General features: G+C 52.8%; 1 protein-coding gene across 5 annotated transcripts in view; it reads right to left on the minus strand.

Moving 5' to 3' along the window:
• Positions 1-15,464, minus strand: part of mocos (molybdenum cofactor sulfurase) — a 348,946-nt gene that overhangs the window by 21,449 nt on the left and 312,033 nt on the right. For all 5 annotated transcript variants that reach the window (XR_005460716.1, XM_038797685.1, XM_038797687.1 and 2 more), the window contains one exon: positions 2,059-2,183. Coding sequence is in view for 4 of the 5 variants with exons in the window: in XM_038797685.1 (XP_038653613.1) it covers positions 2,059-2,183 (125 nt within the window). In the remaining variant the exon portion in view is untranslated. The remainder of the gene's footprint in view (positions 1-2,058; positions 2,184-15,464) is intronic.

Genomic DNA, 15,464 nt, shown 5'->3' on the forward strand with positions numbered 1-15,464 from the left:
TAGCTATCAAGCAAGAAGCTGAGGAACAAGGCACAGCATTCATTCCCTATCAGCTTATTTGAGTGGGATCCAATTCAAACCCCAGTTCTGAATTGCTAAATAAATTTATTCAGTCTGATATGAAAGAATGACAGATTTTTAAAATTAATTTATGGGATGTCAGTGTCACTGGCTAGGCCAGCATTTATTTCCCTCCATAATTGCCTGTGAGAAGGTGGTGGTGAGCAGTACTCTTAGACCGCTGCAGTCCCTGAGTTGTAGATGTATTCACAGTGCTGTTCAGGGTGGAGTTCTAGAATTTTGACCCAGCAACAGTGAAGGAATGTCTTTATATTTCCAAGTCAGGACAGTGGGTGGTTTGGAGGGGAACTTCCAGGTGGTGGTGCTCCCATGTGCCTGCTGCCCTTGTTCTTCTGGATGTTAGAGGTTGTGGGTTAGTAAGGTGCTGTCCAAAGAGCCTTGGAGAGTTCCTGCAGTACATCTTGTAGATGGTACACACTGCTGCCACTGTGTGTCAGTGATGGGGAGAGTGAATATTTTTGAACGGGTGCCAATCAAGCAGATTGCTTCATACTGAATGGTGCCAAGCTTCTCGAGTTTTGTTGGAACTGAACTCATCCAGACAAGAAAAGATTATTCCATCACACTCCAGACGTGTGCTCTGCAGATGGTGGACAGGCTTTGGAGAAACAGGAGGTGAGTTACGATCTGTAAGATTCCGTCACCTTAAAGAAATTATGTAGGAATTGAATTCTGGGGCTGAATTCTCCATTGCCCAATGCCGGGAGTGGGTTTCCTGATCTAGTGGAGAATGAAGTGTCGGCCAAAAAGAACAGGATCAGCACCCGTTCTGATGTTCCAGTACCCTGCTGGCGGCACAGAGAGATACACATCCTGCGCCGGCGGGAGGATGCTCCCGCACTGTTATCCCTGGTGTCCCACAAGGATCAATGCTTAGCCTCCTCCTATTTCTTATTTGCTGCTTGCAAAATCGCACAAAGGCATGGCATTAGCTTTCACAACAAAACCCAACGATACCTCACCACCTCTTGACTCCTCCACTGTTGCTAAATTATCAAGCTGCTTATCTGACATCAAGTACTGGAAGGGCAGAAATTCCCTCCAATTAAATATTGGGAAGACCAAAGCGATTGTTTTTGCTCTCTGTTCCAAAATTTGTTTCCTAACCACTGACTCTATCCCTCTTCTTGCAACAGTGTGAGATTAGCCCAGTCTGTTTGCAACCTTAGTGTCATATCTGATTCTGAGATGAGCTTCTGACCTCATATTTGTATCATCAGTAAGACCGCCTTTTCCATCTCCATAACATCACGTGATTTCAGCCCTATCTCAGCTGATCTGCTGAAACCCTCATCCATGCCTTTGTTACTTCTAGACTTGGCTATTCCAGCACACTCCTGGGTGGTGTCTCACCTTCTACGCTTCATATAGATTGTCCAAAACCCTGCTGCTTGTGCCTTAACCCGTAGCAAGTCCTGATCCCCTACGAGCCCTGTGCTTGTTGATTTCCTTCTTGCAATGTCTTGATTTTAAAATTCTCACTGTTGTTTTCAAAACCCTCCATTGGCTTTGCCCCTCTCTAAATCTATAATCGCCTCCAATCACACCCCCTCTGAGATATCTGTGCTTCTTGCTCCTATAATTCTGGCTTCTTCCGTGTTCCCAATCAGAATTACTCCACCATTGGTGGTTGTGCTTTCAGCTGCCTTGGCCCAGGCTCTGGAATTTCCTTACTACGCCTCGCCACCTAAATTTCCTCCAACGTCTTAAAACTTATCTCTTTGGCCAAGCTTTTAGTCAACTACCTAATATCTCCTTTGTGGCTCGGTGACCTATTTATTTTGTAATGCTCCTATGAAGTGCCTTGGAATGTTTCATATCTATATACCTTTAATACCACAAGATGTTGTTGTAAAACTTTGATTCCTTTCAACCTGGCACCGTGATATTAGATAATGTGAATTATTTACTGCATCAATGTTTGAAATGGTTGGCCTTGTTAATGTCAGTTTTCAATTTATTTTTAGTTTTTTTTACCTTGCATGTGCTGCTTTTTCAAGGTTCGATGAAAATTAGAACATTGTCGGATCAGAAAACTCCGCCGTCCAAGAAATGCTGAGATCCACCTTGCAACATTTTCCCCACAGTCCAATCCTTTTACTCTGCATTAAGAAAATATACATTAATTTTCTGAAGATATAGATAGACAAAAAATGCCTGGCCCATCCAGTCTGTCCCATAAAGTTGTGATCATAATTCAGACCCACCCCATCTGGAAGCTATGTAATCACCTGGGGTAGCCATGAAAGCAGGTAGATCCATAGCCTGGCCCTGATTGGGTCTTTTGGGGCATGTCTTTTATTCATACGTGGGATGTGAGCATCACTGACTAGACTAGCATTTATTGCTCATTCCCAATTGGCCTCGAGAAAGTGGTGGAGAGCTGCCTTCTTGAGCCAGGTGGTGTAGGAATACCCACTGTGCTGTTAACAAAGGAGCTTCAGGAAGAAACGGCAATGCAGTTGCAAGTCAGGATGGCGAGTGGCTTCGAGGGGAACTTGATGATAGTGGTGTTCCGGTGTATCTGTTGCTTTTGTCCTTCTAGATGGCAGAGGTGATGCTAAAGGAGTCTTTACAAACTATTTCCTACTGTTCAAAAGAAGACTACTCTCATATCACAGAAATTTCACAACTGTTTTGTACCAGAAGATGCATGAATTTGGTCTATTGTAAAGTCTTTGATACTTTATTTGCTCTTCCATTCCTAACCCGCCTCTGTGGGATTAGATTAAGGGTTTGGTAAAATTGAATATTGAATCTGCGTTGTGCCAGTCTATGGCACTGAGTAGGGAATTCAAGAATTGGGAATGACTTAGTGGCCTCGTCGTGTTCAACTTAGTATCAGGACGAGGCCGTGAAATCTCACGTGAGGCCTTTCAGGGGATTTTCGGCGCTCGAAACGCTTCGCGAGATTTAACAATGGGCGTGATCCGGATCTGCATATGTAAATGAGTCTTAGGCATATTTATATATGCATGACCTAACGGCCATGCCTGGGTGACCTCACCAGGGCATCATTTAATACTAGTTTCCACAAAGGTGCACCAGTCATAATGCCACCTGGGGGGCGGGGGGGGGGGGGAGGGGGTTTCCCAGGCTATAAGAGATCCCCAGGTGCTCGGGGATAGGGCAGGTTGGCACTTTGGCACTCCTTCTGACACCTGCCAGGGTGTCAGGCTGGTAGTGTCAAGGTGCCCGGGTGCCAAGTTGGGGAGTTGAGGAATCCAGGAGGTGTTACCAGGTTTGGGGGGGGGTGCAGGATTTTCTGGTTGTTCCCGCCGGTGAAATCTTCCAGTCCCACCGATGGTGAGCCTCCGCTGCGGTTCTCGTCAACAGAGGATACAAACAATGAGAAACACCATTGACTTTGACGGGACTGGAAGATCCTGTTGTTGGCCAATGGAGGGCTGCCTCCACCAATGCCGTATATGTGCGGGGAGGAATTCCGGCCACTGAGTGAGCAGTGGACAGGGGGGTTTAGGGTCTGGAAGAGGGTGACCTAACCAAAGTTTCCCTCCTCCCAGAACTGGTTAGGCAAAGGTGAGCACCTGCTAGCCCCTTGACTCCACAAAATGGTGGTACTGCAGCCGATGTGGTTATGGTTTTAGACTAGCAATCCAGAGCATGAGAGTTCAAATCCCACCACTTCAAATCAGGGCAATGAATTCAGTAAATCTGATGATGGATGGATTGTCACCAGGTAACATAACAGTGGAAGATTGTAAAAACCCAACAGATTCACCAATATCTTTCAGGAACAAAGTCTGCCGCACAATACATACTTAATGCAGCTTGGGCTGGACAATTAATGCAGCGTTTCCAGCATCAGACACATCCTTAGATTTACAAACAAGAAACTAACCAGTCTTATTTCTTATTCTTAGGGTTACATGGAGTTGCACTGAAATTAAAACAGAAAAAGGGGCTGAGATTTTCCGGTCGCCAGAGACAGGTTAATAAAAAGCTGGCTGCCAAGTGCCGAAGTCCAATCTGTGTTTCTGGTCATTTACAGCAGCTCTGGAAGGTCAGGAACCCCACATGTACAGCTTTGGAAGGTCAGGAACCCCACATGTACAGCTTTGGAAGGTCAGGAACCCCACATGTACAGCTTTGGAAGGTCAGGAACCCCACATGTACAGCTTTGGAAGTTAACTGCTTAATTTTAAACTGCTCAGTTTAGAGCTTATGTGACATTTGTTGATGAGACCACCTTTTAATGTCCCACTGAATCATGTCGCACAGTTGGGTCGTATGGAAGGCCAATCAGAAATCAGCGGTACACAGTGCATCTTAGTTATGGATGTCCTCTTCGTGAATGTAGGCAACTGAATCAAGGTCTGCACTGATACAGTAGGGGCTGTTTAGCACACTGGGCTAAATCGCTGGCTTTGAAAGCAGACAAGGCAGGCCAGCAGCACGGTTCAATTCCCGTACAAGCCTCCCCAAACAGGTGACGGAATGTGGTGACGAGGGGCTTTTCACAGTAACTTAATTTGAAGCCTACTTGTGACAATAAGCAATTTTCATTTCAGTTCATTTTTCAGTGTCCTGAGCTCAGAGGGCCACAGGATTCGTTATCATTGCTGGATTCCAAGTGTAGGGCATTGTTGACTGTATACATGTAGCTACCAGGCAACCAACTGATAGACTTGACAGATTCATAAACAGACAGGTATATCATTCACTCAATGTGCAGCCGGTGAGTAATCACAGGGAAAACCTTCTCCATGTCTATATTCATGCTTTCCTGGCAGCTGCCATGAATCACTCATACGAAGCCAGTTAAATCTTCCACAAATCTTTCATACAATTCCCCAGGTATGTGGTTAGATTGCTGTCACAATGAAAACCGTCAGCAAACCAGGGGCGTCACTGTGCAGGCCAACGGCTTCTAAAGATCTGCTTTTGCTGCCTAAACGGCTCTTATTGCACATGTAGCCACCTAAAATGGACGCTGAGCTGCAAAGTAAGCCAAGCGCTAAGACTGCAGGGAAAAAGGCAGTTTAGCCAAAACAGCAGTCTGCAAAGAGAGCATTTTGCATTCTGCAAGTAGCAGAAACCAGTTTGGGCTCAGGTGAGAAGACCTTAGTTAGGTGCAAATGGCAAAACGCTTTGCATACTAATAAGGCAATCAGACCTGAACACCCACACAATAGAAACATTTGACTCTGAATGGACACATTTGAACCAAGGCCCAGACATCGAGGCACCAGAAACCTCCAAACAAAAGGGCATAAGAAACGCCCCCCCCATCACGGAGACCCCCTCGCATTGGGGAATTCAAACAGTATCGATGAGGAATTGACCCAATAGATAACCAAAGGTAAAGCCCGCCCAAGAAGAGGGAAGGACATTGGGGACACCTATAAATATAGACCCCCACACATGGTCCTGTCTGTTGTTTCGTGCTCCGGCTTTGACCAAGACCTCCAACTCGTATCCTGACTCCAGCCGTTGAGCACCAGCCGCCGAACCGTAAGTGCCAGTACGACGCTCGCTACGCGACCTAAGCCCGCTAGACCCCCAGTGACCAGCACGCTTTCTGAAGGTTGCAGCCCAAGACCGGGACGAAGGCCTCGCTCCCTGACCTTGCCTGTTCCTGTGTAGTTAAGTATTCTGTTTGCTTAGTCTAGTCATAGCTTAGTCCCTTAGTGTGTGCATGCGTATTTATTATAATTGTATAATAAATATTGATCGTTTGGAACTTACTAATCGGTGTATCGTTTTATTACTTTGAACTTGACCTTGAGATATATGTGAGTTGTCTATATGGCAACTGGCGACTCCTGAGCTGAAAAATACATAAGACAGAGCCTAGTGGTGTTAAGCACACGGCCTTTAACACAGGCAAGTTAATACACCCCAATAAACGCGTTTTGCGCCCATAGCAAAACGTGCAACACACATTACAATACTCACTTGCCAGGGTGCCTTGTATGGTGGCCGTGTGCTTCCTGCTGCACAACATGGCACAGCAAAGAGGAGTAACACTCAAAAAGGCAGAGTGTCAGGAGGGCTCCATATCTGGAGCACGGAGGGGGCAGGATGAGCTAGATGATGGGCCAGGAGACTCAGAGAGGGATTCTTCAGATGAGGAGGGTGGATTGGCAAGGGAAAGTGGTAACCAAGCCCAGGGACTCAGAGCAGGCAGTCTCCAAAAAGCTATTCTATTACTGATTCAACGCATGTTTATCTGTTGGAGCCTGATAACTGAATAACAGAACATAGGCCCAGCAATGCATCAGGCTTGAGCCTTCACTAGGACAACCATGCATTGAGTCTTCAAAATGTTTTGGTTCCAAACAGATGGACTTTTCACTGGAGAGGTTGAGGAGCTTTGGGTCTGTGAGGCCTTCAAGCAGTCTTTAAATTTTGTGGAGATCCATGAAGGGGCAACCACAGTTGCAGCCTGTCTGACCGACCAAACTCTTCCAGGACAGAGTCCTGGCTTCTGTGGCTTCTATACTGAAAGTGAACTTCACCCCATTTGGCTGGGAGCAGCCTCTAGCTTCACAGCTTTCAGCTCAAGTGAGGAATTAGTCTTGTTAGTTCTGAGAGCACTTATGTCTTCTGAACTCTCAAGTACATCCTTGAGGTCACATGTGCCATACCTCAGAGGATGATTAGTGCACTACATGTCCTACAAATTTTGATGCCTGAACAGTGTACCTTGTACTCTAGGAGCGAGAGCACCATAGAGGCAGCTTCCAACAATCAAACAGTAAAGAGCATGCTTCACTACCGAAGCTCCTCTCACGGCCAAAGAGTAGGGGCGGGATTCTCCGACCCTCAGCGCCCGAATTGCGCCCGGCACGGGGCGGAGAATAACTGTTCACGCCGGAAATCCGGTGAGAAGGCGTTTCCATGATTCTCCGCTGACCCGCCAATCACGCACGCGCAGTGCCCCCCCCACGGCGATTCTCCTTGCTCGACATGCCGAGTGCCCGCCGAGTGCTGCCGGCGTGGTTCACATGTGGTCCCACCCGGCGGTACCTCGAAGTTCTGGCTGCAGGGGCCGTCCTGGTGGGGTGGCGGAGGGATCCGAATCCATGTTGGCCAGGCTAGCGATTGGGAGCTACCGATCGGCGGGTGCGCTCATTCCGGGGAATGGGGGGGTGCTATGTTCCTCTGCGCCGAGTCTCTGTAGGGCTCCGCCATGTTGCACGGGGGCCTGCGCGGAGACGGCCGTTGCGCGCATGCCGGACACACGCCGACCGTGTAGGGCCGCCTTTCGGCGCCAGAGCAGCATGCAGCTCTCCGCCGCCATGCTAGCCCCCTGAACAGTGGTGAATTGCTGGGCCAGGAGACCCGTTAACACAGGCGTACACCACTCTGGTGTTTATTCCGGCATCAACACTTGGCCGGGATTTCAGAGAATTCCAGCTGTGGTGTCTGGATGAGCTTAGAGCAGCTGAGCACAGCCTCTCTAATGTTGCCGGCAGAGGTCTGGGGTCTAGGGTCTCCTTATGTGGCTGGGAGTGAGTGTGCAAAGCGAGGTTTACCAGCACAACTGGCTTGCTGGATGGCGCTCTGAGAGAAGGCGGAACAGTCAGGGTAAGGATGGGGGAGCCTTGGGGGATTTGAGGGTCCTGGGATGAAGCCCTAACCGATTGTCAGTCTCTCTCCTTCTACAAGTCCTTCTTGATGAAACAATGTTTGCTGGTGTCGACCCCGCAGAGGCTGCCCTTGCTGTGCCTGTGGCAGCTGAGATGGGCAGACGCCATAGAAGGCACAACACCAATGAAGGGCTGGAGGTAGCACACCATGTGCACGGGGCCACCCTGAAGACCCGGCTGCCATCAGGCTGAGAAGGGACACTGAAGGGGAGGCCGGAAATGGCCCAAGGTGTATAGGAATCATTCAGCATTCCTTGAGTGGATGGACAACATATGTCCCAGAAGACATATTCTGACATATTGCAAACATTGTCTTCCAGGTTTTCCACAGCGGTCACCACACTAGCAGTGTTGGCTTCAGTGTCATGCAATGTTGGCACCATTTCCTGTGCAGTCTGGAAGACAATGTTTGCATCTTGAGTGTTGGTGTCCTAGGCATGGTTCACTCTCTGATGATCGTGGCTGAGGGCCTACGTATCATGTCCCAGTCAGCGAAGGATGTAATCTAGACACAGTCCTTGCAGTCGCTGGAATGTCACTGATAACCCCTCCTGAACTTTATGGCTCATCCCAGCGGGTCTTTCAGCTCTGGACCTTGTCCAGAGACTGGGCAATTGACTGAGACCTAGCTGAGTCCTGGGATCCAGCAGATGTCCAACTGCTGTCTCCCTTGGATGTTCCTGCTTCCTGCTGCTGTGCATCAGCAGCTGTGTGGTGCTCACCAGATTGTGCCCCCGAATCCTGTCCATCAATGTCGCCCACCAAGGTGCGTATCAATGTGCTGAAGCAATGTGCGGGTGATAGCAGTGATGCCACGCCGGTGGTCTCCTCAGAGCTCTCCTCCAAGGTGTTCTCTCAGGTGTCGGAGGGTGGGTTACGACTCTGCGTGCCCTGGCCTCACCAGATGGAGATCCTGCAAAAGAATGGGCATATGATTAGTGAGAGAGGATCATTTTGCGTGACATGAACTCACTTGAGACAGGTCACCTGGATGATAGGGCAGTGGATCCTCACCTCTCTGACGCAGATCAACCTCGCTGCCGGTTAGCGCTCTCTCCTCGGGCAACCCTGTGATCTCCAGGGTCCATTCCTCATAGTGGGTGCAGACTCTGATCTCTGCTACTCTGCCATCTGTCTTGACCCTTTCATGTCTATTCTCCTACAGGGATAAAGAGGGGGCATTGTGAGCTGCACACTTGATGGATCAGGGTGGTCTATGGCAGGTGGCATGTATGGGCACCGCGACTTGACATGAAGGGGTTGTGCTGGTGGGTGTCAGGAGGTGCTGAGGAACTAGCACAAAGAACGGATGTGGAGAGGGTGCGAGGTGTCAGCCAGTGCTCTCCCCTTGATCAACCCCTCAATCTCCAGGGCCTGTTCCAAATAGGGGGAGGGGGGGACACCAGGATTTCTGGGATTCCTTCCCGGTCTTGGCCCTTTTCCGCTTATAATGGGCCATCCTTCTGTGGACACAATGAGAGGGCATTGTGATCCGCACACATGATGGGTCAGGAGCGCCGATAGCAGGTTGCATGTGTGCAATGCCCTAGACATGAAATGGTTGTGATTGTGAGTGCCAGGGAGTTCTGAGGAATAAGTTTGAAGATCAGATGTGGGGAGGGTGTGAGGTTTCAGCCAGTGGATTGTGGGGGGCGGCGGGAGGATTTGAGGGGTGGCAGGTGGGACTGATGCCAGGAAACAGGTAGTAACTTGCAGTTTGTTGGAGGTCATTTGTCTTCTTCCTACATTGTACTGTGGTCCTCCTGGTCATGCTGCCCACACTGACAGCCGCTGCCACTGTGTCCCAGGCAGCATTGTTCACCTGCTGCTGGTCCTCCAACCCCCTCGGGGGAACAAGGTGCTCTGCCTCTGATCCACAGCGTCAATAAACCTTTCGGCCTCGCCAAATTATTTTTTAAATGTAAATTTAATTTATACCTAATTAATTTTTCTTTCAATTAAGGGGTAATTTAGCGTGGCCAATCCACCTACCCTGCATATCTTTGGGTTGTGGGGGTGAAACCCATACAAACACAGGGAGAATGTGCAAACTCCACACGGACAGTGACCCAAACCTGGAATCGAAGCTGGGACCCTGGGGCTGTGGAGCAATAGTGCTACCCACTGTGCTACCGTGCTGTCCTCGACGGTGAGGGAGCCAAAAATGCCGAGATTCTCGTGGTGGCTCATTTTTGGCACTAATTGCCGCTGAATACAGGCCATGATCTCGCCAACGCGGCCGTCGCAAAATTCCTTGCCAAACACCTCGTCAGACGTGCCCAAAACTGGACTTTAACTTTGGTCTGCTGAATTGCACCCAGTAACTTTATTTCTGTCATCATTTGAGACTAACTATTTACATCCAGCTTATTCAAAACACACAGTGACTCAGTTAGTGCTCTATGTGGTGTGGTGCCACTTGCATTCTGACACTTCAACACAGTGTTAGAAGAGGTGGAGCTAGCCAGCGTCCTTGGTTGTGCAGCTGAGGGAGAGGGACAGGCAGGAATTGGGGAGGGAGGGGGGCAGGCAGGAATTGGGGAGGGAGGGGGGCAGGCAGGAATTGGGGAGGGAGGGGGCAGGCAGGAATTGGGGAGGGAGGGGGGCAGGCAGGAATTGGGGAGGGAGGGGGGCAGGCAGGAATTGGGGAGGGAGGGGGCACGCAGGAATTGGGGACGGAGGGGGGGAGGCAGGAATTGGGGAGGGAGGGGGCAGGCAGGAATTGGGGAGGGAGGGAGGGGCAGGAATTGGGGAGGGAGGGAGGGGCAGGAATTGGGGAGGGAGGGGCAGGCAGGAATTGGGGAGGGAGGGAGGGGCAGGAATTGGGGAGGGAGGGGCAGGCAGGAATTGGGGAGGGAGGGAGGGGCAGGCAGGAATTGGGGAGGGAGGGAGGGGCAGGCAGGAATTGGGGAGGGAGGGGGACAGGCAGGAATTGGGGAGGGAGGGGGGCAGGCAGGAATTGGGGAGGGAGGGGGGCAGGCAGGAATTGGGGAGGGAGGGGGGCAGGCAGGAATTGGGGAGGGAGGGGGGCAGGCAGGAATTGGGGAGGGAGGGGGCAGGCAGGAATTGGGGAGGGAGGGGGGTAGGCAGGAATTGGGGAGGGAGGGGAGGCAGGCAGGAATTGGGGAGGGAGGGGGGCAGGCAGGAATTGGGGAGGGAGGGGGGCAGGCAGGAATTGGGGAGGGAGGGGGGCAGGCAGGAATTGGGGAGGGAGGGGGGCAGGCAGGAATTGGGGAGAGAGGGGGGCAGGCAGGAATTGGGGAGGGAGGGAGGGGGCAGGCAGGAATTGGGGAGGGAGGGAGGGGAGCAGGCAGGAATTGGGGAGGGAGGGGAGCAGGCAGGAATTGGGGAGGGAGGGAGGGAGGGGAGCAGGCAGGAATTGGGGAGGGAGGGAGGGGGCAGGCAGGAATTGGGGAGGGGAGGGAGGGGGCAGGCAGGAATTGGGGAGGGAGGGAGGGGGCAGGCAGGAATTGGGGAGGGAGGGAGGGGGCAGGCAATAATTGGGGAGGGGGGAGGGAGGGAGGGGGGCAGGCAGGAATTGGGGAGGGGGGCAGGCAAGAATTGGGGAGGGGCAGGCAGGAATTGGGGAGGGGCAGGCAGGAATTGGGGAGGGGCAGGCAGGGAATTGGGGAGGGGCAGGCAGGAATTGGGGAGGGAGGGGGGCAGGCAGGAATTGGGGAGGGAGGGGGCAGGCGGGAATTGGGGAGGGGCGGCCAGGAATTGGGGAGGGGGGCAGGCAGGAATTGGGGAGGGGGCGGCCAGGAATTGGGGAGGGGGGCAGGCAGGAATTGGGGAGGGGGTAGACAGGAATTGGGGAGGAAGGAGGGGGCAGGCAGGAATTGGGGAGGGGGCAGACAGGAATTGGGGAGGAAGGAGGGGGCAGGCAGGAATTGGGGAGGGGGGAGGGAGGGAGGGGGCAGGCAGGAATTGGACAGGGAGCAGGCAGGAATTGAGGAGGGAGGGAGGGGAGCAGGCAGGAATTAGGGAGGGAGGGGGGAGGGGAGCAGGCAGGAATTGGGGAGGGAGGGGAGCAGGCAGGGACTGAGGAGGGAGGGAGGGAGGGGAGCAGACAGGAACTGGGGAGGGAGGGAGGGGAGCAGGCAGGAATTGGGGAGGGAGGGATGGAGGGAGGGAGGGGTGCAGGCAGGAATTGGGGAGGGAGGGAGGGGGGCAGGCAGGAATTGGGGAGGGAGGGAGGGGAGCAGGCAGGAATTGGGGAGGGAGGGGAGCAGGCAGGAATTGGGGAGGGAGGGGAGCAGGCAGGAATTGGGGAGGGAGGGGAGCAGGCAGGAATTGGGGAGGGAGGGAGGGGAGCAGGCAGGAATTGGGTGGGGAGGGAGGGAGGGAGCAGGCATGAATTGGGAGGGAGGGAGGGGGGCAGGCAGGAATTGGGGAGGGAGCAGGCAGGAATTTGGGAGGAGGAGGAGGGGAGCAGGCAGGAATTGGGGAGGAGGGAGGGGAGCAGGCAGGAATTGGGGAGGGAGGGAGGGGAGCAGGCAGGAATTGGGGAGGGAGGCAGGGAGGGGAGCAGGCAGGAATGGGGAGGGGAGGGAGAGAGAGGGGCAGGCAGGAATTGAGGAGGGGGGGGAGGGGGCAGGCATGAATTGGGGAGGGAGGGAGGGAGGGAGGGAGGGGGGTAGGCAGGAATTGGGGAGGGAGCAGGCAGGAATTGGGCAGGGGGAGGGGTGCAGGAATTGGGCAGGGGGAGGGGTACAGGAATTGGGGACACTCAGGCTTGACCAAATTGCTGGTATAAGATTTAAAGGTGTTTGCAGTAAAAAGAATCATGATAGTAAGGAATTGACCTTTGGGTCAGGCAGTAATTATTTGGTGACTGATCTGTGGATCAGACTGTGATCAGCTGATGCCTGACATCTGGATTAGGTTAAGATAAGTGAATGACTGGGCAATTTAGTAAATCATCAGGAAAGATAAGGCAAAGGTTGATGTGTTAGGCAGGTTGGTTCTACGTTGACTGCAACTGGATACAGTGAAGCTAGAAAAAGATGTCTGACACAGGAGATGATCCAACACTGTTTTATTTGACTAGTGGACTGCTGTACATGTTCAGCTGTGGGCTGACACTCTACTAATCCAACTGATGACCTTTTACTGGCTTGACCAGACGTACTAGCTACCGCATGGTACTAGTGCTCACTGGCTTGCGCACTCTGACTGTCTCAGCAGCTGGGTCCTGAGAGAGAGAGTCTTAATGCCCTGTGGGCTTTATAGTGGTGGTGTCCTGTCTGGTGATTGGTTGTTCTGTGTTGTGTGTTCATTGGTCATCCTGTGTGTCAATCACTGCCGGTCTGCATGTCATTATATACATGAGTGGATATTATGACAAAGCTTTCTTGCATAAACTGCTGGCACCATTTGTTTAAAGGGCAGGTCATCGGCTGGGTCATTGAGTTTAAAAATTGGCAAGTCATTCGAGCCAAAAGGCTTGAAGACTGTGTACTAGAGATGGTTGCAGAGGACCAGACGCGCTTTGTCAAAGGTAGACAGCTTACTTCGAACATCAGGTGCCTGCTGAACGTGATAATGACCCCAACCGGGGATGAACACCAGAGGTGATTGTCTCCCGAGACGCAGAAAAAGCCTTCGACAAAGTCGAATGGAAATACCTCATAGAGGTACTGGAGCGGTTCTGGCTTGGAGCAGGATTCACCTCCTGGGTAAAACTCCGATACAATGCTCCTATGGCGAGCGTACAGGCAAACAACACCAACTCCTGATACTTCCAGCTGCACCAGACAAGGATGCCCACTGTCCCTGCTGCTGTTCGCTCCAGCGATCGAGCTCTAGCAATTGCGCTCAGAACAGCAAAAAACTGGAGGGGGATACAAAGGGGCGGTAGAGAGCAGAGTCTCACTCTATGACCTGCTCCTCTACATTTTGGACCCACAAAGCAGCATGGACGAAATCATCGTGCTCCTGAAAGAGTTTGGCGCCTTCTCGGGCTACAAACTCAACATGAGCAAAAGCGAGATCTTCCCAGTACACCCACAAGTAGGGGGGACAGCACTAAAGGGGCTGCCGTTTAAACACACCCGACACAAATTCCGCTACCGGGACTTCCGGTTGCGGCTATGACCAGCTAAGTCGCACGTTTGGCTGCTCCTGCTACAAAGGTGTTTTCGGGCCGATTGGAGGGCCCCAACGGCGCTGTAAGGACAAATCCCGGTGGGGGAAGGCTCCCTGAAGAGAACCAGACCAACTTTATGGTCGGTACCCGGAGTGGGGTGGTAAAGAAAGCAACAGCAGCTCCCAAAAAAAGCGGGGGAAGAAGACCAAAATGGCGGCCGGTGGCGCACCCGAGGAATGGAGGAAATGGGCGGAGGAGCAGCAGGCCGCTCTCCTGCGCTTCTTTACGGAGCTGAAAATGGAGCTCTTGGAGTCAATGAATGCAACGACCACCAGGCTGATGGGAGCCCAGGCGACCCAAGAGGCGTCGATTCGGGAGCTGCAACAGGAGATGACTGTGAGGGAGGAGGAGGCCACGGTCCTCGTGGGAAAGGTAGAGGTGCACGAGGCACTCCACCTGAAATGGCAGAGCCGTTTTGAGGAGCTGGATACCCGAATGAGGCGGAAGAACCTGAGGATCTTGGGCCTGGCAGAAGGCCTGGAGGGGTCAGACCTCCCGGGATATGTAGCAGAAATGCTGAGCTCCCTGATGGGGGCAGGGGCCGTCCCTTCGCCCCTGGAGCTGGAAGAGGCCTACAGGGTCATGGCTAGGAGGCCAAGAGCAAATGAGCCCCCGAGGGCGGTGCTGGTGCGGTTCCAGCGACTCAGCGACCGTGAGAGAGTGCTGGAGTGGGCCAAGAGGGAAAGGAGCAGCAAGTGGGAGAATTCGACGGTGAGGGTCTACCAGGACTGGAGTGCGGAGGTGGCAAAGCGGCGGGCCCGGTACAACCGGACGAAGGCGGTGCTACATGCAAAACGGATCAGGTTCGGAATGCTGCAGCCAGCGCGCTTGTGGGTCACCTACAGGAACCAACACCACTATTTTGAGTCCCCAGAGGAGGCGTGGGCCTTTGTACAGGAAGAGAAACTGGACTCGAATTAGACCCAGGGGATACTTGGCGGCCGTAGCCGCTCGGGTACTTTCAGCTGAATTCTTTGTTTGGATTTTGAACTCTTGCTGTGCTTTTTCTTCTGATGTTTTTTCCCCCTTTGCCAACTTCCCTTAGTTATTGTTATTGTGGTTATTCATGGTTATTTATGGTTATTTATGCTGTTTGGTAGAGGGCGACTGTTAAGTACATTGTTATTTGTTATTTATCTGTTATTTATAATGTTAAGTTGGGGAGGTGGGACGGGGGGGAGAGCAGATCGGGGATATGGGCCCCTAGGGGGGGTTCTTTTACAGGCATGGACGGGGACGGGGGTGGAACTGAAGATGGCGGGGTGGGGTGTGGCAGGGCGAAAGCGCGGGCTTTCCTCTGTTTTCCCGCGCGCGGGGCAGAGGAGGGGGGAGAGGAGGGGGGAGGGGAGGAGTGCGGGGCGTGGCTAGCAATGGCGACCTTTCCCGCGCTGGAGCGGGGCCAGGGAGGAGTGGCAAGGGGGGGGAGGCCCCCCCCCCCCGAGCCGGGGGGAGTCGGAGTGTGGCAGGAGCAGCCGGGTCAGCGTGAACCAGCTGACTTACGGGAGTACGATGGAGGGTACATCGCGGCTGGGAGGGGTCCTAGCCTGGGGGGGGGGAGGGGGGTTAGGGAGGGACACCGGGTTGCTGCTGAAAAGACCAGAAACGGGAAGTGGAGGACT

The sequence above is a fragment of the Scyliorhinus canicula genome, chromosome 5, assembly GCF_902713615.1.
Source record: "Scyliorhinus canicula chromosome 5, sScyCan1.1, whole genome shotgun sequence".
In the NCBI taxonomy this organism is placed as follows: domain Eukaryota; kingdom Metazoa; phylum Chordata; class Chondrichthyes; order Carcharhiniformes; family Scyliorhinidae; genus Scyliorhinus; species Scyliorhinus canicula.